The sequence below is a fragment of the Leiobunum rupestre genome, chromosome 6 (assembly GCF_980474605.1).
Source record: "Leiobunum rupestre chromosome 6, qqLeiRupe1.1.hap1, whole genome shotgun sequence".
Lineage (NCBI taxonomy): Eukaryota > Metazoa > Arthropoda > Arachnida > Opiliones > Sclerosomatidae > Leiobunum > Leiobunum rupestre.
Window position 1 is genome coordinate 65,115,976 of NC_143389.1, and position 21,964 is coordinate 65,137,939.

Consider the following 21,964-nt stretch of genomic DNA (forward strand, 5'->3'; position numbering starts at 1 on the left):
AGTATGAATTCATAACTACTACTCATAATCATTATCTCTTAAGAGTTGCCAGAATGCAATGGTCTGGCTGTACCAGAAATGCCCCTCAGACCTCCTTAATCATTTGTCAAAGTCTAATAATCTCTTGTGCTCTATTTATTAGCGACATGAGAGGAAAAGGATAGACTGAAACTAAAATGAGAGGTTGCAAAGCCATTTCATTTAAATTTCAGGCAACCACAGAATTTTTCCTAAAATAACACTTTTCTTATTTTTGGAGGATTGATCGTGCTTTAACCTTTGTGTTTCGTTATAGTTTACCAATTAAAAACATTCCAAACAATATTACGTCAGTATTAGAAATCGTCATTCGCTTAGACGATTTTCCTTAGAATAAAAACCATGGATTTTCACTTTATTTGAAAGCAATTTTTTCGTGTCATTTCAATGGAAATTATCCTAAAAATCTCATATATAAATCAACTTTAAATTTCCAATTTTTCATATAAGACTGAGTTTTTCTGTGGACACTGTTATCAGTGGATAAAAGTGGAGGAGGAGCGAAATGTTTACCAATGTTTCTCTATGGTGCATTTTGATTATCAGTAGCACTTATGAATTCCTGATACATGTGTTATTTTGTTTAATATGTATCATTGTAATTGACTATAATTTTTATTTTAAAGTTTTTTAAATAATTTTTTTCAAATTTAATTACAGTACTGACAGTGATTTTTGTACTTCGTTTTGCTAGGTAATGGCTTTGGTTGGACAGAGCACTCCCTTGGGAATAGCAAAAGTCGTTCTTTTAATTGTCGATTTCTAATCAAACCTCCTGACGACCAGGAAGAAACTATGGAAGAAAAACAAACTCGTGTTCCTCAGTATGAAAACACTCAAATATCGGCCGTTTCAATTCCTCAACTAGGTGATAAACCTGATAATTCTGATGCAGTTTCAGGTATTATTTTAATTTAATGTAATTTGCTTTACCCTGTCATCATATGATGATTTTGGTAGTGTTAATTAAACCAAGAACCCATTAATGCTTACGTATAATGCATAACCGTAGTTATGGACTTATTTTTATCATACTTAACATAATTAATAATAAAATAATAATTAATAATAATTTCATTTGGAAGCCATTATACTTATTTATGAAAGAAATATTATATTTAATTCTTGGAATGAAAATTATTTTCCAGTGAATCTTAAGTAATTACTAGTATATAATTAAGGATCCAGATTGGGTAAATCAAGTTTGAGGGCCTAATTTTTGAGTTAAAAACTATTAAGGAAGAGCGATTGGGCAGCCAACAAAACTGTGCCACAATTTAGTCTACTTCTGACATTCAAAGTACAATTTTCAGCAGAAAATATTCCAAAATGACTATTTCATTTAGTTTGTCTAATTAAAAAACCCTGTCCTTGACCCGTTTCTTTTTGGGTCAGGATTTTACTCTCAACTACAGTTTCACTGCATTTAATTCTTAATCTTAAGTTTAATAGCCTAAAATTTGCCCGATTTTTATTGGTTCTTCATTTAAATATGGATGAGGTAATATACTGAATCTGCTATCATACCATGAAAACCTTGTGCAAAATAGTTGGCGTTTTAGTTTAGATTAATGCGTTCTTGGTAATAGTATTTTTAAAGCTTAAAATCCGATGTTCATTATGTGATTTCAATATAACAGAATTACAAAACTGTCTCGTGTGTGTGGCACGTCGAATTCCTCCAAGTGAAAAACCGAATCCAATTGAGCAATTCACAACAAGGCTTGATATTACAGGAAGAATAACAGCTATAGATAATGGGTATGTCTTTTATCGTACTTATTATTACCTTAAAACAGCGATGACCAATTATGGCCCTTATTGAGTTAGAATGTGATGTTTGTAATGACCTGCCACTGTTATTCCATGGTCCCCATTTCATAAGAAAGAAAATGGCAAAATTTATTCTATAGTTACTCACAGCTTGCTTTAGATTTTGGATTTGGCGTACCATAAATAAATAATTAGCTATCTCTGTATAAATATTTGCTTTTGCCTTTTTATGCCTTTTTTACATGGCTGTTTGTTATGTTTTGTCACGTCATGGCTTTGGAAACCTGACTGAGCACCAGTAACTGAGCATTTTAGTGTGATATAATAATTGTTTTCTTGTTGAACTTTTGCAGAAGCATTGCTTCTAAATACAGTCAGTATTTAAATAAGGATTTAATTGGAAAGCTGATCCAAGATTTATGTCATCCCAGTGATGTAATGAAAGTTAACCAACATTTGAAGGAAAGTAAGTATCTATTGAATATTCTTAGAATTATCGTAATTTATATCCTATTCATTTTCCACTTAACTTGGTTTTTAATTTTGAAATAGCTCTTCAAACAGGCAGCAACACCAGTGGCATCTTTAGATTCAGAGTGGCTCAAGATAAATTTGTGCACATCCAAACTAAAAGTATACATATTGGCAATAGCCAATTGAACAATGAGAAGGACGTTGTTATGGCTACACACTCGATAATAAGGTTTCTTTAATGTTTTTATAATTCTTTATTTTTTTCAAAAGTGCCTTTTTTTCTAACAGTTTTTTTTAAGGGATGCTGATAATTCTCATAATTTGGAAAACAACCCTTTATCGAGTCAACGAAGCAACATTTCTTCTCCAGTTCCTTCAACAAGTTCAGCAGTCTCAAGGCCTCCCAGCAATGGACCTTCCGGTTTAGTTAATATTAACGGTTCGATACAAGTACCGTCAGCTAGCATGGCTGCTGCTTCTTCCGCCTTAAGCATGGCTAGCAGTACAGTTTCGTTTTCGGGTTATAACCCATTAAGTCCCACACAACATGACTTTGATTTAACACTCGATATATTTCCAAGCTCGAGTTGGGACATGGGCAACGCTATCAGTCATGATAGCGCTTTAGATGGAATATCGAGTAATCAACAAAGTTCACTGAACAATAATGTCAGTAATAATTCCTTCTTGAACTCCAGTCCCTCCTCTCAAACTACTACTTCAACCTCAATTACGACTAGCGTTAATACTGTTAGAGACAATAGTATTCAGGGTAGTCAAAGTGTTTTTGTTACCCAACAACAATCCCAGCTTCAACAGCAACTACATAAGCAGGCTCAATTACAACAGCCACAGTCATCTCGTCAGGTGTCTCAATCTCACCACCTTCATCACCAACAGCCTCAGCCAAGCAGTAGTGCCTTCAGTTCTGATATGACTGGGAGAGGAGTTGGCGGGCCATCGCCTTGCCAATCTCCCGTTACTCAATTGAGTTCAACAAGTAGTCCAGGCTCGAACCATACAGGATATGGTAGTACATTTCCATATAGTCCAGTATCTACTCCTCCCATTAACCCATCCAGTGGTAAATCATCACCAGCGGGTATATCTGCTGCATCCACTACATCGCTTAATGCCATTCCTCAGGGATCAAACCCAAATCCTCATAGAAAGGGGGATGATGGAAATATTAATTTTGGCTCAGATTCACGTAGCAGAAGTCCAGCTGTTGGTGGTGGAGGAAACTCTTCCGTTACAAGTTTAATGGCAGATAGTCAGCCACAAAAACTGAGGAACCTTTTAACGCAGGGTATTGAGGAAGCTGATTCGTCCATTCCCAAAACACCCCTGAGTGTACATGAAGGTGTGGATTGCCCCTCGAGTAGCGCATCTGAAAGTGAAATAACTGTGGGCCGTTTACACAATAACCAAAATGTGTCTGCCAGAAATGAAAACACTATCTTAAGAGAACTTCTAAATCAAGATGATGAAGAAAGTGAATACATGGGTAATAATAATGTGAAAAACAGCTCTAGATTAGAAATGAAAAGTGGTAATAGTGCGGGTTTAAGTTTAATGGGAGGAAATGAAAGTGTAAAAACTGAAAATGGATTGGAAAATCAAAGGAGGAATGCGCCGAACAACAGTAACAACAACAACATGCTTCGAAAGGTAGAGTATTCTTTTAATTCGTTTCAATTTTCTTATCTGTATTCACGTGATAAATTAAGAGAATATGTATTTTGTTTTTCAATTGATATTGGCCAGATTTTTTTCTTTTTAAGATAATGTTGTTGCAAGAATTTATTTAGTTCTACTTCGGGAGAATGACTACGTTGACATGATTTTTAACGTTGCTCGCAATCCCCCACCTGCTCTAACAGCAAGCTGTTTCCCGCAGATTTTCTCAACGTAGTTATTCTAAAGTATAAATAAATATATTCTTTGTTATGGAATGTGTACAAAAATCATGAGCAGATTCCACCCAATAATGTGAAACTAACTAACTTGGCTAGTCTCTTTCCCTATATAAATCTTATCTTTGCACAAATTCCTTTTCTTTCCTATGTCAAAGTCTCCTGGCTACATGCATGCCCTAAAAACTTGTAAAAATTTTATATATTGTTCAAAACTAAAGTTAATTCAAATCATTAATGAGTTGGCTATCAACTAACAGATGTCTATGGCTTATTGTCACACTCTCATTGACTAGCGAGATAGTCAGCTAAAGTTCAATTTAACTCGTGACCAGGGCTAAAAGTAAAATATTATTTTGTACTTATTGGGTACATTTTATTTCCTCAATTAACATAAATAAGTAAAGAATTGGTATTTTGAATTCAAGATATGTTTATGCTTTCTAATGCTCTAAACATTTCTTAATGTTTTTTACAAGCTAATGAAAATATCTAATTACCTTTGATCACTTTGATATTTTCTCATTTTGTTTTATAATTCCCCATTTGGGAGCTTTTGTGTAGGATACTAGTATTTTGAGTACAGCAGTGGTGTAGACAAGGGGGGGCTTCCGAGTACCGACCCCCCCTTGGGCCTACCTTTGACTGTACTAAATTTCCACCCCTTCTTGACCCACTCTAAACATTAACATACTTCGACCCTCCTTTGACGAATTTCTGGCTACGCCACTGGAGTACAGAGTCTTTCGATTACTGTTCCACTGGATTAGGGTTATTTAAAGTGGCAAACTTTGGAAGTTCCTTGACTTTGGTAAATTGCATTTACAAGCGTGCAATTTTTTGTTGTTTATTAGTTGTTGAACAATGATGATGAATCTGAGAAAGGTTATAAGAAACCGCAGGATCTTCTACATCAGCTATTAAAAGCAGAATCACCGGAAAAAGTGAGTAGAAGAAGAACAAGAGTTCTAAGGACCTGTTATATTAACTATCTTAAATTATGACTATTTGGACTTGATTCCTGGCCTTGCCTATTTGAACTATACTCCGCGTAAAATATTCAAATTCTTAGAATTCCTAACCTGTTTGTTCAATTACAAAACTACCAATACATCTTGTTCAGAAAAATTTACCTAGATAACTCTTACCATTCAAGGGAAGTTATTTTGATAAATACTATAATTATTATTTAGTTCCCTTAAAGTTGCCATAATACTTTTGTACTGAAATGTTGGTTGATTTAAATTTATAATCTTTTGATAAAAGTAAAATTTAAAGCTAAAAATTGTTTAATTTGGATTTTAAAAAGTCAGGGAAAATCTCTTAAAATGGTCAGGGAATTTAGATCTGAAATTATTGTGGCAACCCTGTAAAAGTATGAAAAATTTGTCAATTACATAGTTTAGAATAAAATTGATGCACTATTTAAAATAATCAAATAAATATTGAAATGAAACAGCGTTTTTAGTTGAAGAGGTCATTGGGTTTCTATGAGCATAGTGCTTGATAATAGCTTTAATATTTTAGTTCAAAATTCTAGCTCAAGCCAATATCAAACACTAGTTTTGTTGGAATGTTACAGAAGAATTTGGTATAAGAATTGATTTTGTTTATTTGCTTTATGCAAAAATTTCATCTTTTCACATTATATTAAAAAATAAAATACGAAAATTTTCCATAAAAAATTTAAATATTGGAATTAATGTAGTCATTGTACCAAATATCTCCTTATTCTAGATAATTAAAAATGTTCAGAGTAGAAAATTTTAGCTTTGAATTTAATATTTTGAATATTTCTTTATTATAGATGGTAGTTGATCATCCCACCTCATCTGGTGGGTCTCCAAGTTCCGCAGAAGCTCATTATGCAAATGTGGCTAAAAGGAAAACTGAGGAGAACTCTGATGGTGTTTCTGATTCAGCACCAAAAAGACCTCATGTACAAGTACATGTAAGTTTTAATTGCAATTATTAGATAACTACAAATTTTACCACTAACTTATTGGCTTTATATAGGCACATTTAGCTGGTCAAAATCCTATGTTAGCTTCAATGCTGGCGCAGACACCACGAACTCTTCCATCAGTACCAACCAGCATTGCCAACTCTATTATATCTCAATTACCTCAAGAGCGTTTACCAAAGAACTTAGAAAAGAAACTTGTTCACACTCCATTACCAGGTGGGGGCTCTGGACTGGTTCCAGCTGGGACAAATATGTTAGTGGCTATGGGTGCATCTGGTGCACCACCTGTAGTTATGCCGCAGACATCAAGGTCTCAGAATGTACCGAACAATCAGCAAGTTGTCCACAGTTCTGTTGGTGGAATGTTAACTCCTACCTCCATCCATCAAGATGTTTCAGGTTCAAGTAATATGATAGTTACGGATAATAGGCAGCAAAATCAACATCTACCTGGGCAACATCTAGGAGTAACAGTGTCAAGTTCAAATTACAGTCCTGGCCAGGTGCCCCAACATCAACAAGGATTTCTTAGCAAGATTTTGACCACTGAAAATAATAGTCAAATTGTTCGGACTTCTTCTGCTGGTCGTGTTTCTTCTCCATCTATTTTGCCATCAAGCCAACAAATAAACACAAGAATGCCTCAATTACCTGCTCAGCAACAGCAAGGGTCTGTTTTATCAAGACAAAATAGTTATAATCAATTTCAGCTTGAACAGATCCAACAACATAGAACACATCAGCTTCAACAGCATTTGCAAAAGCAGCAGCAGCAACAACAACAACAACAGCAGCAACAACAACAACAACAACAACAACAACAGCAGCAGCAGCAGCAACAACAACAACAACAACAGCAGCAGCAACAACAACAACAACAGCAGCAGCAACAACAACAGCAGCAGCAACAACAACAACAGCAGCAGCAACAACAACAGCAACAACAACAGCAGCAGCAACAGCAACAACAACAGCAGCAGCAGCAACTTCAGCAACAACTTCAAAAACAACAGCAACTTCAGCAACAACTTCAACAGCAACTTCAGCAGCACCAACAGAAACAAACACAACAGCACAAACAGCAACAAGCGCAGCAGCAGAAACAAAAACAACAGAAACAGCAGAATCAAAATTCACATCTGCAAAGTTCTGCAACATCTTTAAATTTACCTGATATCTTAACTGACAATGTGCCTTCACTTGATTCTGCTGCACTGGCTAATGCTGCGCAAGGTCCTCCAGATCCTCTGCTTTCAGAAATCTTAGACCAAGTAATGTTACTTTATTTAGTCAACGCCATAGAGTTTTTTTTTGAATTTCCATAATTAATTTTAGGTTTGGAGTATGCAACAAGAGATGAATATGGAACCCTCTATTACTGCCCCAAGACCACCTGTACCGCAAGCTGTACCTGTTGCTAGTGTTAATGTACCCTCTTCTGTGTCAGCTGCTTCATCAACATCTAGCTCTGAAGACAATGAGATGTTGAAGTTTCTTGATGAAGTTTTGGTTTCGCCACCATCTCCTTCACCTTCTACTCCATCTCACTCTGCAAATAGTCAACAAGATTTGAATGCAAAAAGAGCTATTAGCGCTATTCAAAGGCATTTAATGAGTTTTGAAGTAACACCAGGCGGGCCTGGTGGGATTGGTAACAGTGGCAATAATAGTAGAACTGGTCCCTTAAACTCTTTACCAGCATATTCTTTAAGTGGTAGTGCTCAGAGTGGGACTTCGTCACATCAACAAACTCCGATTTCACTTGGAACTTTCCCCACAAATAGGGAATCTTTTCAAAGCGGTCAACCTAATCACCCACAACCACCAGCTTATAGCAATGTTTTACCTCAGAATCAGAGACCTAGATTTCAAAACCAGATTCCACCCGGAGTTGGTATTGGTCAAGGAAATCAGTTAATAAATTCGGGAAACAGAGCTGCTCTTTTGCAGTTTGGGGCCCCAACAACACCGCAGGTGAGCTATTCTAAATAATTTTTATGCAAATGAAAAGTTTTAGTTCACTAGCAAATTACCCAAATAGAAACGGCAATAGAAACATAAGTGATATAGATAGAAACAAGTTAAAGCATACATTATCTAGCCATTAGCTCTGAAAATTTAATCATTGAACAAATTACTTTTTATTTTGAAAATAAAAATCGTTTTATATTTGCCATCTTAAATAAGGGTTTTTTTTAATTCAGGCTAAAAGGTCAATGCTAGAGAAGAAAAAATTCCTACAGTTACACCAAAAAAGACTCGTTGCTCAACAGCAACATCAGCAGCTCTTGAGTATGCAAACTCAACAACCTTTGCCTGATAATATGTCATCTTCCAGTGCTCCAAATTATGTAGAAAACATGAATGAACTTTTAAATAATACAATAGCACCGAATGTAACCCTCCAAAGAACTGTAGGTCTTCCAGATCAACAACTTTCACCAAGGTATGGTAACTCCATGTTAGCGCAATTGCCCAGCCCAGTTCAGCAAGCCCAGCAATCTCAAGTATCACCAGGACAAAGAGTTGGACAGCATCCATTTTCGCCTCTTTCGCAACAGTCTTTTCCAAGTCCGAACCCTCCCGCTGGTAGTTTTCAGCAACAGCAGCATCGGCTTTCGCCTCATACCCTACCAGGCTATCCTCAAGGTGGTGGAAGAGGACAATCTCCCGCTCCCCTCACGCCTGGTATGCCTGGTGGACCCAGGTCACCACATTTACAGCTTTCTCCCCAACCGAATTCTGGGCAGCCACAGTGGAATCAAAGGAACTTACCTTCTCCATCTGCTGCTTCTCTTCAACAGCAAAATCCCATGCTAAATGCTCAGCTATCTCAGGTAAATCCTGTTTCATAACTTGTATTGAGCCATATTAAATTATTAAAAGACCAATTTAAATTGTTAAAAAATAAATGACCCTGATTAGAAACATTGGTTCTTATTTAAGTGCTTCCCAACCGTTTAGCATATTTTTATAATAAAGCACCCTATAAGTTAGAATCCTAAGACTAAATAACAACTTGTCAGGTTCATGATTGAAGTTGAGTAAGATAAATTTAAACAAAAACAGAGTCTTAGATCAATCTTTATACACATGCTATTAGGTTTTATCGGTACCCGCTGTTTTGCTGATTCTTTTCTATAAAACAGATTTTTAGTTAACACTTAGCATAGTTAGATGTTTATGGAACAAAAAGAAAATCTGAGGAATCTACATTTTTACCAACTTACAATGAGAGGGGGTAGACTATCCAAAATTCAGTAAGCCTTTAATGTTAACATTTTATTCATTGAGTTCCGTTGGTGAGATTTTAGAATATTTTGTTGTGAAAAATATAATAAAAGAGTTTGAATACAATGGCCAACTCTAATTTTGGAACAAGACATTTGATATTTATTGTTAAATGTTAAAAAATGCAATAATTTTTTTCTTTTCTAAAGGGAAGTTATGCTGCCGTTGCTGCTGCTGCTCAAGCAAGGTTTTCTGGACCCCAACAGCGGCAGATATCAGTTCGTTCCATGCCTAGTCCAAACTCAGTTGCAGGATCTCGAAACTCTCCATTCACTACGCAGCCTGATTCTTCATTTCAAAATCAGTCACAAGCCGTTTATTCAACAAGTGGGCAAGGAGGACCTAATGTACAACAGTCTCAAAATACAACTCAGTCACAGCCACAGCAAAATCCGCAACAGCAGAGAATGCAAAGGGCACTTTCAGTTCCAGGTAAAATAATATTTATTGATGGAGCTCAAATTGATGTAGGAATGAATAAATATATATTCTAGTAGCTGGGCTTTCACTTAATAATTAAAATTCTGCTAATTTCATTTTAAAAAACAAGTTGTAAATTTTTATAGGTCGAGTAAATTCACCTAGAGCACCACAAGGGTCATTTATTGCCTCTGACCCTTTGTTATCTCCTCAACCATCTCCTGGATTTAATCAGTCAATGCCTTGTACGCCAGTGTCTAGTTTTGGATCTGGTACAAATACCAGTAGTCAGAGTGCTGGTCCAAGTTATAGCCACGCTCAAGAAAATCATTTTTCTTTTGAACAACAAAATCTTCAGATGTATCCTAATACATCAGTCAATGACAGGTAATTTTTATATAACCTCAATAAGTATTATTTGTATAAAACATTTAAGTAATGTAAGGTTTCAGTGGTTGTAAAACTGAAGATTGATTTTGGAGGGGATGGTAGTTATTCTCAAAAGTGATTCTCCTTATGAAAGTGACCAAAGTAGTTTGAAATAACTCTTACAATTAAAATCTCAACCCAAATATTATCCTAAAATAAAAGTTTTTTAAAAACAGTTTCGCAATTTGGAAAAATCGTATGTATAGCTTATTTTGATGACATTTTATCTCAAGGAAATAAAAATTTTGTTAATAGTAGGTAGCTCTATACACCAGTTATATATTACGTGTTGGGCTAAAATTAACTTAAATACCTACTAGCCTAGATAAGGTTCGGGCCCCCTAGCTTTGACTATTCTAAAATTTTAGTCTTTTTTTCTACTTCTTCAGTAATTTTGATGGACTCTTGAAAATTTTCAGAAGCAGAGGAGGTGGAGGTGGAATGGTGTCTTCAGAGTATGTGCGGCAAGAAATCAGAGCTATGGTTGGTGCTAGAACGCAACATCAAGTACGGGTAAGATTTAATTTATTTCACTTGATTCTTTTTACCAAATTTAAGGGAGAGCTGATAGGTTAATTTAACCAAATTAGATAAGGTTAATTCATTCAAATACTTTTTTTTAATTTTAAACCAATTAATCAATTATCAACTGATTTTAAAGAAATCTATAATATCAGTTGACCATTAATATTATTAGAGCTGTGCGAGAACTGGAAAATTGCGAGTTCTTGGTCTCTGACTCGAATATTTTAATTTCTATTACTCGAATGGACTTGCGAGCCGTTCACTGAGTCCTAAAAATTACTCGCGAGTCCAATTTTTTTAAGATTAGTCCATTATTTTTATTTGTTTATTTTTTTGTTAAAGTCCCGTATTGGCTCTGCGGTAGCGTTCACGCAGTTTGTTTAGTCAGAGGTCACGTGACTCACATGGATAGTTTGAGCATGGAGGAAGAGAGAGGAGGCTTTATGAATAACCTTTTTAACCCGGGAGCTTGATGCCAACTCCCACAGGGTAGGAGAGTGGGGGCTGACAAAAAAGGGGATCAGCATCCGTCGGTTTTCGTGTCGTCTCACGCGTTCCCTATTTGGCGCCCTCTTTTAGTGTTTAGGCGTACCCGGTGTAATTTCACAACGGGCAACAATTTCAACAAAAATAGAGGGAGCCAACTAGAGAACGCGCAGCCAGGCCGTGAGAGTTGACGGGTGCTGATCCCCTTTTTTGTCAGCCCCCACTCTCCTACCCTGTGGGAGTTGGCATCAAGCTCCCGGAGTAAAAAAGTTATTCATAAAGCCTCCTCTCTCTTCCTCCATGGTTTGAGCTATAGTTTTAGTTTTGGTTATACTTTTACTTTTGGTCCTGCAGAAGTGGAGGGAAGGCAGAGTCAGATCGTTTAAGACGTACTCCCACTTTTTTACTCTTATTATATAAATTGGTGATTAGTATTTTAAATATTAATTACTGATTTAATTTTTGGGATGATTCTGACTTTTGAGCAATATAAGGCTTAGATTGGGCTCAACTGCAAATTGGGGACTCTGAATTAATTTATGACTCGAATAGGGCTCGTGGCTAATTCTTAGGGACTCGAATGAGTACTAAAAATGGGACTCTCAAATTGGTGAGTCCAATTTTTTGGGACTCAGACTTGACTCGAAATCCAAAAAAGAAGACTCGCACAGCCTTAATTATTATGATTCTTATCTGTAACAAAAAGCCATATTTAGCTACCTTGTTTGATACAGTCTCTTTAAATATAAGGTATTGGTTTTGTTGGTTTTTTTTCATTTTATCAGTTATTTAAATATCTGTAACCAATACTGATGTCGTATTAAATCGTAGCTCTCCAATAATGTTGGTTCCTTATTCTGGTATTCTTGTTTGATTTCCTGTTTAACAAAAATGGTCTAGGATAACCTTTAATATTAGAAAATATTTCCTCCTTTTAACATAGAAATTTTATTGTAGGGTCAACAACAGCAAACGCAACAGTCAGTTCATTCAATTTCAATGAATGCATCATCTACGCCAAACCACCAAAATTCCAGTGCTATTGATGTTGATATTTTCAATCTGCAACTGGAACTAAATGATGGCCAACCAGGTTCACCTTCCATTTATAATCAACAGCCTTTGCTGAGCATAGCTGGAAATCAGGATTCTTCCATTGGAAGTCATGCACATAGTACAAACAACCCTAGGGTAAGTAACTTTTTCTCGCTTTCAGAAAATATTTAAAAAAAAACACTCTTATAAAATTTAATTTTTACATACAACCTTAAATCCTTGTGTATTTTTCAGTAAATTTGTAAACTAGGTCTTGTCATTTTTTATTATTTCTAATTTTTAAGTTCTTGGTCATGGCAGAAGATTTTTAAGTGTGTGATAAGCTAACAGGGTGTTATGAATGGTTTAAAATTTGTTCTTTTTTCAAAGTATAAGGGGGCCAGTTTAAGTGCTTTCTAATTTGCGTATCTCCTAAAAAAAGTCTCAAGATTTCTTGAGTACATACATTTATTCAACGCCTATAGGCATGTGCCCCCTCTGATTCCAATTAAACCGAACCTTTTATGCCAGCATGTTTAATGTTGTGTGTAAATTTTATTTTATCTAGCACTATAGCAAATGTTTTAATTCGTTTGTAGGTGGAAGAAGCAAAACCCAGCAACGGGACAAAAAGTCTTCTACAGCAGTTGTTATCAGAACCTTCTTAAAACTCTCTTAAGTTATTTAGATATAATTATCTATTTAAATTGTCCTGGTAGTCAAATTTACCTCTTCTAATCATTTTAAAAGTTTGTCAGGAACATTTATGGGATTTAAAACTGTACAGAACTATTTTTGGTGCGTGTGTATAAAAATGAAAACGCATCGTATAGTAAATTTACAAAAGCTAACTTATTATTTGTGCTTGACTTGACTTAAAGAATATAGTTTTGTATATAAAACACTGCCGAACTAAAACATTTATGGGGTTAAAATTATAGTAAGGCAAGCAACATACGTACTTTTTGATGAACCCTTGTCAACAAAGAACACCATAATAGCACGTTGAATTGTTTTTAAAATGACTAAGAGTGGCTTTAATTCTCTGAATGGAAGAAAGTCGAATTTTTGCTCATCATCGTGAAATTGTAAATTATTAAGAAAGTGATACCATCGTCGACGATTGATTTCTAAAATTATTTTACCATTTTTTTTATTTACGCTTCAGATCATTATTTACAATACTAGTACTGTTTTATGAATTAAAATTGCTCGCTAATATTTAAAATCTTTTATTTTTCGTTTCCAATTAGTCTACTTTAAAAATTATTTTAGTCTAGAATCACTTCAGTTTTAATTTATGTATTTTTTTTATTTCACAATTGTACAGATGCGTGTTAAAGCTTATATGTATATTACAAAGTCGACTGCATTAACCTGAAAACTTTAATTTGTACAGCTTTATTGATTATTGTATTACCGTTAGAGCTTACAACTCTTGTGTATTTTTGTGTGTACATAAAGAAAGGTTAACTGGTATAGTTGTGGAAAGAAATTTATAATAAATACCTTATTTGTACAGATAATTAAATGAGTCGATCAGATAGCTGAAAAGAAATATAAGAGGTGCACTTTGGGATATTTTTTAAAAGAAAGGTGAAGGCTTATTTTTGTTGTTGATGGCACCATGTAAATTTATCGGAAGCGTTTTTCTGAAAATGTTTCCAAAATACGGAAATATTCCTTTATTCCCACCCCTTCTAACCCTATATTTTTACTAAGTGATGTGCAAGCAATTTAAACAACAGGAGAGGAATGTTTTTTTTACCATGTTCTGTGATTACATTTTCAGACTAGCCAATAAATTAGTTACGTAAATATTTACACTAGTTAAATTTATGATTTGCTCTAAGATTCACTTGTTCTATTTTATACTACCTCAAATATTTTAATAGCCGTCTTTAGTTCGGAAGATTTTAATTTAAATTTTTTCTAACCATTATTGTTGTGAATGCTGTGGTAGTACAAATTGTTAGTGGGTTAAATTATCAATGTCTACTCTTTCTCTAGAACCATTGCACCTATCAAATGTTTTGTAATTGCCCTGAAATGTAAGTAAGCATTTGAAATGATATGGTAAAGTGCAAAGAAAAGCAAAACAGACATCTCATTTAGGTTGCATAATAATAGTTATTTTAATGTGTTATTCATATTAGCTGTTTTAGAGCAGATAATTAACTACTAAATTGTTAAAATAATTCAAAACCAAAAAAGTGCTTTGTGAAAAATATATTTATCAGCCTTGTAGTTTTGGAAAAACATATTTAGCCATAATCTGTGCCTTTTTATGTCTCTCTGGCTATTGAAATAGTTTTAAATTTAATTTTAATTTTAACAAGGCCCCTTATTTGATTGAATACATTTAATTGTTCATTAAATCTTTTCCTCTATTTAAAGGTCAGGGAGATTTTCTAACAGGTGCTCATTACATTTAAAAAGTCCATATTTTAAGCTTGAAATATAATTAGAAAATTCGCCATGCTGTCCACCATTAAAAATCGAGTTCTAGGGCCTTAAATTATGACATCAAAGAAAACCATAAATTTACTAACCGAATAACATGGAACGAGAGATAGAAAAAGGTAAAATAATATTTTTATAAAAACATTACAGATTTCTGAATGAAAAATCTTGTAGTTTAGTGGTATAAACTGTTAAATCTTTTCGCAAGTCCAAAAAGTGTATTTAAATAGCTAAAGCTGTTGGTTTTATTAGAACATTGTTTTAAGTTGTAAAGTTTGACAGAAAGCACCATGTTGAATCAGGCACTGTTTTAAGATATAAAGTCCAATGAGATTGTCGTAAAAAGTAACGCTGGTTACAATGGACTTAAAAGATTCTATTTCATATTTGTGCAGATATTAACTTTTCATAGGACCCATATCTCATCATCCTTGCATATTTCATAAAAATGTACCTCAGATTTACAAAACATGCATAGGTATATATGTAATGTGTTTGAAATACAAAATGGCTGTACTTTAAACATTTCTTATTCAATATTGTTTAAGTCTGTGACGCGTTTGGAGATATTCAAAGTTCCTTTGACGCTGTTAGTTTTATGATTGCCACATCATGAAAATAAAATAAGGGTTTATAGTATTTTTTTATTTTCTTTTGTCACATATAATTAATAATAAGGAAAGTCAAGTGATTTGAGTTAAGTGTTAAATCAAGTATAGATTTGAAATTTGTTCTTATTATTTAGCAGTTTGGCTTTCTACTTCATATAAAATTGCAACTGCGAATGGCTGGTTGTTAACAGTGGCGTAGCTGAGAACTGAGGCCCCCCGTAAAAATCTCAATGGGCCCCCCCCTTTTCAATTTTTTTATAGTGAGCGGGGCCCCAAGCTTCGAGACCATCAGCTACGCCACTGGTTGTTAATAACATCTTGCCTTCCCCAGTTCATAGTTATTTATTGTTTATAATAATAATCAGCTAGGCTTAATGTCCAAGGCATAATAATAATAATAATAATCAGCTGATAAAATGATTTTTAATTCTCTTACTTCAGCCTTTCATGCCAAGAAAGCAACAGTTCCAGTGACATGTAAAATGGATGGTACGTTCCAGATAAACCATTGAAAAACATGGCATGTTATTTTGCAACCTAAGTGTAATTGGTTAAACCAAAAATAAACAATATTACATATTAATAATAATATTATTTATTTTTGGCTTAACTAAAACATGAGGAACGTTCAGAGACCAGAGACCCAGTAACAAAATAAATGACTTCCTTCAAAATTAGAACTGATTTTTAATTACTACACCTATAGATGGTATCAATCAATAATTTCAATATGGTAACTTTTTATCATGGGCTACACTCTATTAATTGGCCTATTTGTATTTGGATTTACTGGTGTACAGTTTTTTCCAGGAGCCATAGTTTTTTAAGTAGCAGGCTCAATGGTAGTGGAAATGTTATTTATTTATTTCCCCAATGTATTTAATCAGTTTGATTTACAAAATTTTAATGCAGTGAGAGCTGCTTGCCTTAAACATAATAACCAAAAGCATGACACTTGTAGCCTTGTCTGAGCATTTTTCTCTCTAATCTTCTCATTTATCTTTAGTGAAGAAATACGGTAAAGCAAGGATTAGCAAATCCATATCCTGTAAATCTTAGTGGGTTACGTTTTCCTATTTTTCAGCTAATCCAAAAATGAAAATGCAGGTTTGCATTCCCTGAAAGATTTCCTCTAGAGATGACACATGTTTTGAATAATTAACTATAGCTTCCAATTTAATTACTTTCATGGAAGTGAGTTGGGCAAAATGAAAGTAAAAAAATACCAACGTTATCTACGTCACAAGGTGTACCAGGAGCAAGACAAAAAACCAAACAATAAGGCTGTTATAGTTTACTTCACCCGTATGTTGAATTTCAATATTTTTTGGAAATCTGAACAAATTATGCAGTAAAAGATATAACTTAAAATCATATTATGTTACTTATGGTAATATCAGACTATAGCTTTGAATATGGATGCCATTTTCTTTTATAAGAAAACAGTGCTATAATGTTTCAGTGAATGGTCAAGGCTCGGACAAATTGTTCAAGTCAAGAAAGACTTCACTCATTGCTTAATTAATTCTATATTTGAAACCAAAAACCGTTTTTTCTTAAATGAGGATTTTAGACTTGTTTGACTTTACCTCAAGAATGGTCACTGAAAAGGTGAGTTTCTCCATAATCCTTGGCCAATTTCTTGACATGTTCATGAGAGGATAAAATTCTTCATTTATTTCACACAGCCGTCTGGGAAAGTATACACCACTGTTTGCTTGTACCATAAAGTTCTGTTTTTTTTTTAATTGTGAGAGATTAATGCATCTTAAATATACCTGAATACGATTGGTAAGAATATTGTTTTGATAAACTGTTTGGTACATTAGATGACACATTTATGCTGCTCACTAATTAAATTGCTTTTAATTTAATTGAACTTCAATCCAGAAGGTAATATTTAAGGTTTAAAATTTATTTGAAGTATATTTTATAGGGTACTGCTGCCACCAATCAAGGAAAGTAAATATCCGTTTAATTACTGAAACTAGTTAGTCTTTATTAACAAAACAAAATCAAAAACAGCATTTATTTAATCACAAGTTGTGCCCAGGCTTCCAATCAGGTGCATATAAACAAAGGGATAATACATAGGGACGACATAATACAATTCGGGGCAAAGGCAATAAAATTATAATACAAAGGGGGCAAAAACAATATAATACAATTCCGGGCTAAATTAAATAATAAAAAGTAAATTAAGTTACAAATCATGGAAAAAAACAAAAATACAGAATAACAAACTGAACATATAACACTCAAATAATGTGGGGGAATCATGGGTCCGCAATGAAAATGTTTCGTGGTAATGTTTTAATTAGAATAGTTTTTTTTCGTAATAATTTGATTGGAGAGAGAGTTCCAATGGTTTATTACACTGTGGGGAAAGGAATTACAAGCAGTTACGATATTACACAAGCTATTTTGACAAGTTGTCATTTTTAATTTGTGTTTTAAGCTGTTTGGATTAATGTGGAATATTTTTTTTTTACAAATTGTATCTATTTTGCTCCAGTCTTATCTGAACACCCCAATTAATTTTTACAGTTTATAGTCTTATAGCCAGTTCATACCACTTTATAAAAAGATGTTTTCTTTGTTGTTTATTAGTCATTCATTCTTTAATAAACTCATTTCAGTTGTTTTAACTCTTTCAACTTAATTTCTCTACATTTTTGCCTTACCTTAGAACTCTTTATCAGTTCTAGTCACATATAGATTCATCTTTAATTAAAGTGGCTAACGTGCAGTTTAGTTTAGTTTGTACTACCCCCCTGAAATGGAGGAGGGTGCAATGTACCCCTGTACCCCCTATTCCGCCACCTTTGGTGAGGCTCAACATGAAAAATATAAACTGGAAAATGAAGATGTTGCTGACCCTAAAACCCACCTTACCAACGGTCATTACCATGGACCTGGACAGGGCAGAAGTAGACATATTTCACTCCTCATAAGAATTTTACGAAAAAACTTAAATATTCTTTAAATTGTTGAATGAATATTGCAAAAAAATCAACATTTATGTTATTTCTCTTGGAAATATTTTGATCTTCGCAGTAGCGTAGACAAGGGGGGTTTCCGGGTCCAGACCACCCCTTGGGCCTACCTTTGACTGTACTAAATTTCGACCTCTCTCTTAACATTCACATACTTTGACCCCCCTTGACGAATTTCTGGCTACGCCACAGGATCTTTTAAGATGGCTTCCTTAATATAATGTTAAAAAAAATATAGCCCATTCATGTTCCAGTTTCATAAAAATTAACAACCAATATTTTAGCACACCAAATAAAAGAACTTAACAAAAACCGTGGCATGAGTATTTTTTTTGGATGATATGGAAATAGTTCCAAGGTTACGTAAGATAATAGACATAAAAGTGGCATAACCTACTCATACAATGTTAAATTATTAAAATAGTGTTAACAACTGAAGACGGCGGATCTTATCCACCGAAACGTATTGTGAATATGACTTTTAAAATTATTTTATTAAAAATGGTTGCATAAATTTTAATATAGTGGGTGTTTATTTTATAATGAGTATGCAATTAAGAATCGCTAATTAAATTATTTATAAAATGTTCTATTGATCTGTTATGATTGTATTTTGTACTACTTGGGGGCCTATTCTGTAAATATTCGAAAAACAAATTTTCGATCGAAAACTAGATTTCGAACTTCGAGATCTCGACGAATGGTATTCGGTAAATATTTCGAATTAGCATAAATCAATGCCAATTGTCGAAGTCGATCTCGACTTGGTATAGGGTATCGAAATCGAATTCCTGTTCGAATGTTTACAGAATAGCCCACCTGGTATTGTTTCTGTAAATTTCGGCACCCCCCACCAAATTAAAAAACTTATTAGGAATGAATTATTTCTTTAGAAAACCAATAAAATTAATTTTTATATTTTTCTATAGAAGCTTAATTGGCTATTTTGAAGAATTGGTCCCTCTCCTATATATTTGTTTTGATTGTGCTATAATATTGTATTTTTCGCAAGGAATCTATTGCCGTTAAAATTATTTGTCGGAAATAAATACTTAAGGAGATATAGTTAATTCAAAATTATATATAATTGGCCTATTCTGCTATTTTGGGTAAAGTGTAGAATAGCTGCCTCCATCCTATTTGTTTTATATATTTTTTTTTGGATGGAGGGCAAGATGGGGATTATTTTAATGTTATTTTTTTGGCGGAAATGAATATTTACAAAGATATGAATTTTTAAACATTGGCTTTTTTCAGTGAATTTTCCCTAGGACGATTCTTTAAATTCCTAGATTTTAATGCGTTTTGGATAACGTGGGGCTGATGACGAAAAAGAAAAATGTGGTAATGCAAAACATTCCTAACTTATTTTTTTATTTTAGGTATTTTCGCTGTATTTCAACGCATTTAAGGGGTTTTGGCGGGGAAAATAGGTTAGGTTAGGTTATTTATATTATTAAGTTAGTTGGATTTATATCGGGTTGACGATACTTGAGGCGTCAGGCTTGGTGCTGTCCTCTAGGTTGCGTTATAGATGGCCCATAGCTTTTTTTAGTATGGGGCCAATACTTCGAATAAATTCGACGTTGTTTAAGTCAACATCACACAGAAGACATATAATATGACATAATATGGTTTAAAAAAGCCTAAACAGCGTTGAAATGCGGGGAAAATTTCCAACCCTTAAAAGTTAGTACTGTTTTGCATCAGTTATCCAAAAAGTATTAAAATCGAGGAATTTAAAGAATCGTCCTCGTCATCAGTCCTACCTCATCCAACACGTAGACAAATCTCGAAATATGTCGTATTTTCCGTTGTAAAAATTGCTGGCAAGTAACAATTTTACATTGATCATATCTTTTTAAATAATAAATTGCGGTTAAAACTTTTTGCATTACTGTAATCCTTGACAAATAACAAACCAAAAAAAAACACAAAAAAGTGTCTATTCACTCTATTGTTAAGAAATCCCCACTTGAATACTCAGTGCAATGCTCAAAAACATAGGGAACAAACGCTTAACTTTGAATTTCCATAACTCCACGAATAATTGTTTCCGACAAATAAATTTTGCACCATTGAATCCCTAGCATCTTAACCTTTTTTTTTAAAATAAAATAAAAAAAATTGGGCTCAGGGACCTATTATTAAAAAATCCCCCCCCCCCCCCCCCTTGAGAAAATTCGCAGCCATGTTATCGAATGGGAGGAACTGCGCGGAACTTTGGAATTTCAATTATTATCGCGTAATGTGTAATTTTTTGTAAAATATTTTTTTAGTAATATTTAAGTTAATTAATAATAAAAAAGTTAAACACCTCTTGAGATTTTTTAACGCAAAGTAAAGTTTTGAAAAACGTTATTAAAATTTGGTCATTCTGGAGCCAGAAGTCGCCGTCGACGTTTTCTGTATATAAATGTAAACATAAACACGTGGTTCTCCTTACAGCTGTAATTTTGCTATGTAGTAACTTCCAGAGGCCTTTGTTTTGTATTAATGTTTAAAAATCTATTTTAATTAAAGTAGTGAAATAAATGAATTTTAATTAACTAACTGACACTTGGAAGATCACTATGAATGAAAATAGTGATGGAAACTTGGAAGGTATTTAAATCTGATAAATATAATAAACCAATGTGAATTTCCCACTGAATGATACACGACTAAAAATTTAGAAAACTAAAATTTACAACTTGAGTACTTTTCAAGAAAGAGGCTTATGCACAAGTTCTTTCACTTTCTCAAATTTTGCGGACAGAGTTTTGGTAATATTTGTGATAATTGGAAGTACGACCTTTCAACAAATTAAATCAGCAATTTCATTCGGTGATTATTATTCAAATCACATTGGATGTAAGGGCATAGAGCAATTTTTGGCCACAAGTGGATTTCAATGTTTTTTTAAAATGGCAGGTGAATCCCAGAGATAGGGTACAGCTCTCTCTATGAATGTTGTTACTATAGCCATTAACATGATAAAGCTTTGCTGCGGATACCTAAGGTTTCCTCTGTCGGACAATTTTATCAATCCAACTAATGGTGAGTTAGAATTAGGCTGTGATACATTTTCAAGGCACAATTCGCAAAAATGTTTTTCCTCTAGGATTTGTACTACATAACCAGCCAAGTATGCGATACTTGCTAGCCGTAAGGTGCATCTCTGTGTATCTGGGTACTCATAACTTCAGATGGTAACGTAACTTAATTGCCGTTAAAAATAGTTGAAAATCCATCGAGTCTAGTATCAATCATGGCTGATAGATCTGTGAATCTGTCTTGGGGTTTTGTTAATGATATAGTGCCTCTCTTAAGGTAGGATTCCAAACTGAATATAGTTTCTCTTGCATCAAGCATGTCATTCCCTCCAGCTATTTTCCTGAGAATGCTGAAAAACATTTCAATAGCATCGCTCGTTAAATTTCTTGTCGAGACAAACTGGAAACCAGATTTAAGGAGGTATGACACGCAAGATATTGTAGACAATGAAGTTATTCTAATAGATATTATAGATTCATATGTTTCCTTTGTCAATATTTTCTT

General features: G+C 33.9%; 1 protein-coding gene and 1 long non-coding RNA gene across 5 annotated transcripts in view; both read left to right on the forward strand.

The window, feature by feature from the left end:
- LOC149943180 (uncharacterized) overlaps nt 1-15,456 on the forward strand; it is a 98,962-nt gene extending 83,506 nt beyond the window's left edge. For 3 of the 4 annotated variants that reach the window (XM_090180164.1, XM_090180166.1, XM_090180165.1), the window contains 15 exons: nt 734-940; nt 1,680-1,800; nt 2,166-2,278; nt 2,365-2,515; nt 2,586-3,957; nt 5,057-5,146; nt 6,010-6,153; nt 6,219-7,439; nt 7,504-8,142; nt 8,373-9,005; nt 9,609-9,891; nt 10,026-10,266; nt 10,698-10,821; nt 12,277-12,510; nt 12,954-15,456. In XM_090180164.1, the coding sequence (XP_090036290.1) occupies nt 734-940; nt 1,680-1,800; nt 2,166-2,278; nt 2,365-2,515; nt 2,586-3,957; nt 5,057-5,146; nt 6,010-6,153; nt 6,219-7,439; nt 7,504-8,142; nt 8,373-9,005; nt 9,609-9,891; nt 10,026-10,266; nt 10,698-10,821; nt 12,277-12,510; nt 12,954-13,022 (5,642 nt within the window). In that variant the 3' untranslated portion in view covers nt 13,023-15,456. The remainder of the gene's footprint in view (nt 1-733; nt 941-1,679; nt 1,801-2,165; nt 2,279-2,364; nt 2,516-2,585; nt 3,958-5,056; nt 5,147-6,009; nt 6,154-6,218; nt 7,440-7,503; nt 8,143-8,372; nt 9,006-9,608; nt 9,892-10,025; nt 10,267-10,697; nt 10,822-12,276; nt 12,511-12,953) is intronic. The other variant, XM_090180167.1, reaches the window with a different exon arrangement.
- A 5,433-nt stretch (nt 15,457-20,889) lies between these two features.
- Nucleotides 20,890-21,722, forward strand: LOC149943181 (uncharacterized). The gene is made up of 3 exons (XR_016481345.1): nt 20,890-21,028; nt 21,338-21,463; nt 21,528-21,722. It is a non-coding gene; the product is annotated as an uncharacterized LOC149943181 (long non-coding RNA).
- The last annotated feature ends 242 nt before the right edge of the window (nt 21,723-21,964 follow it).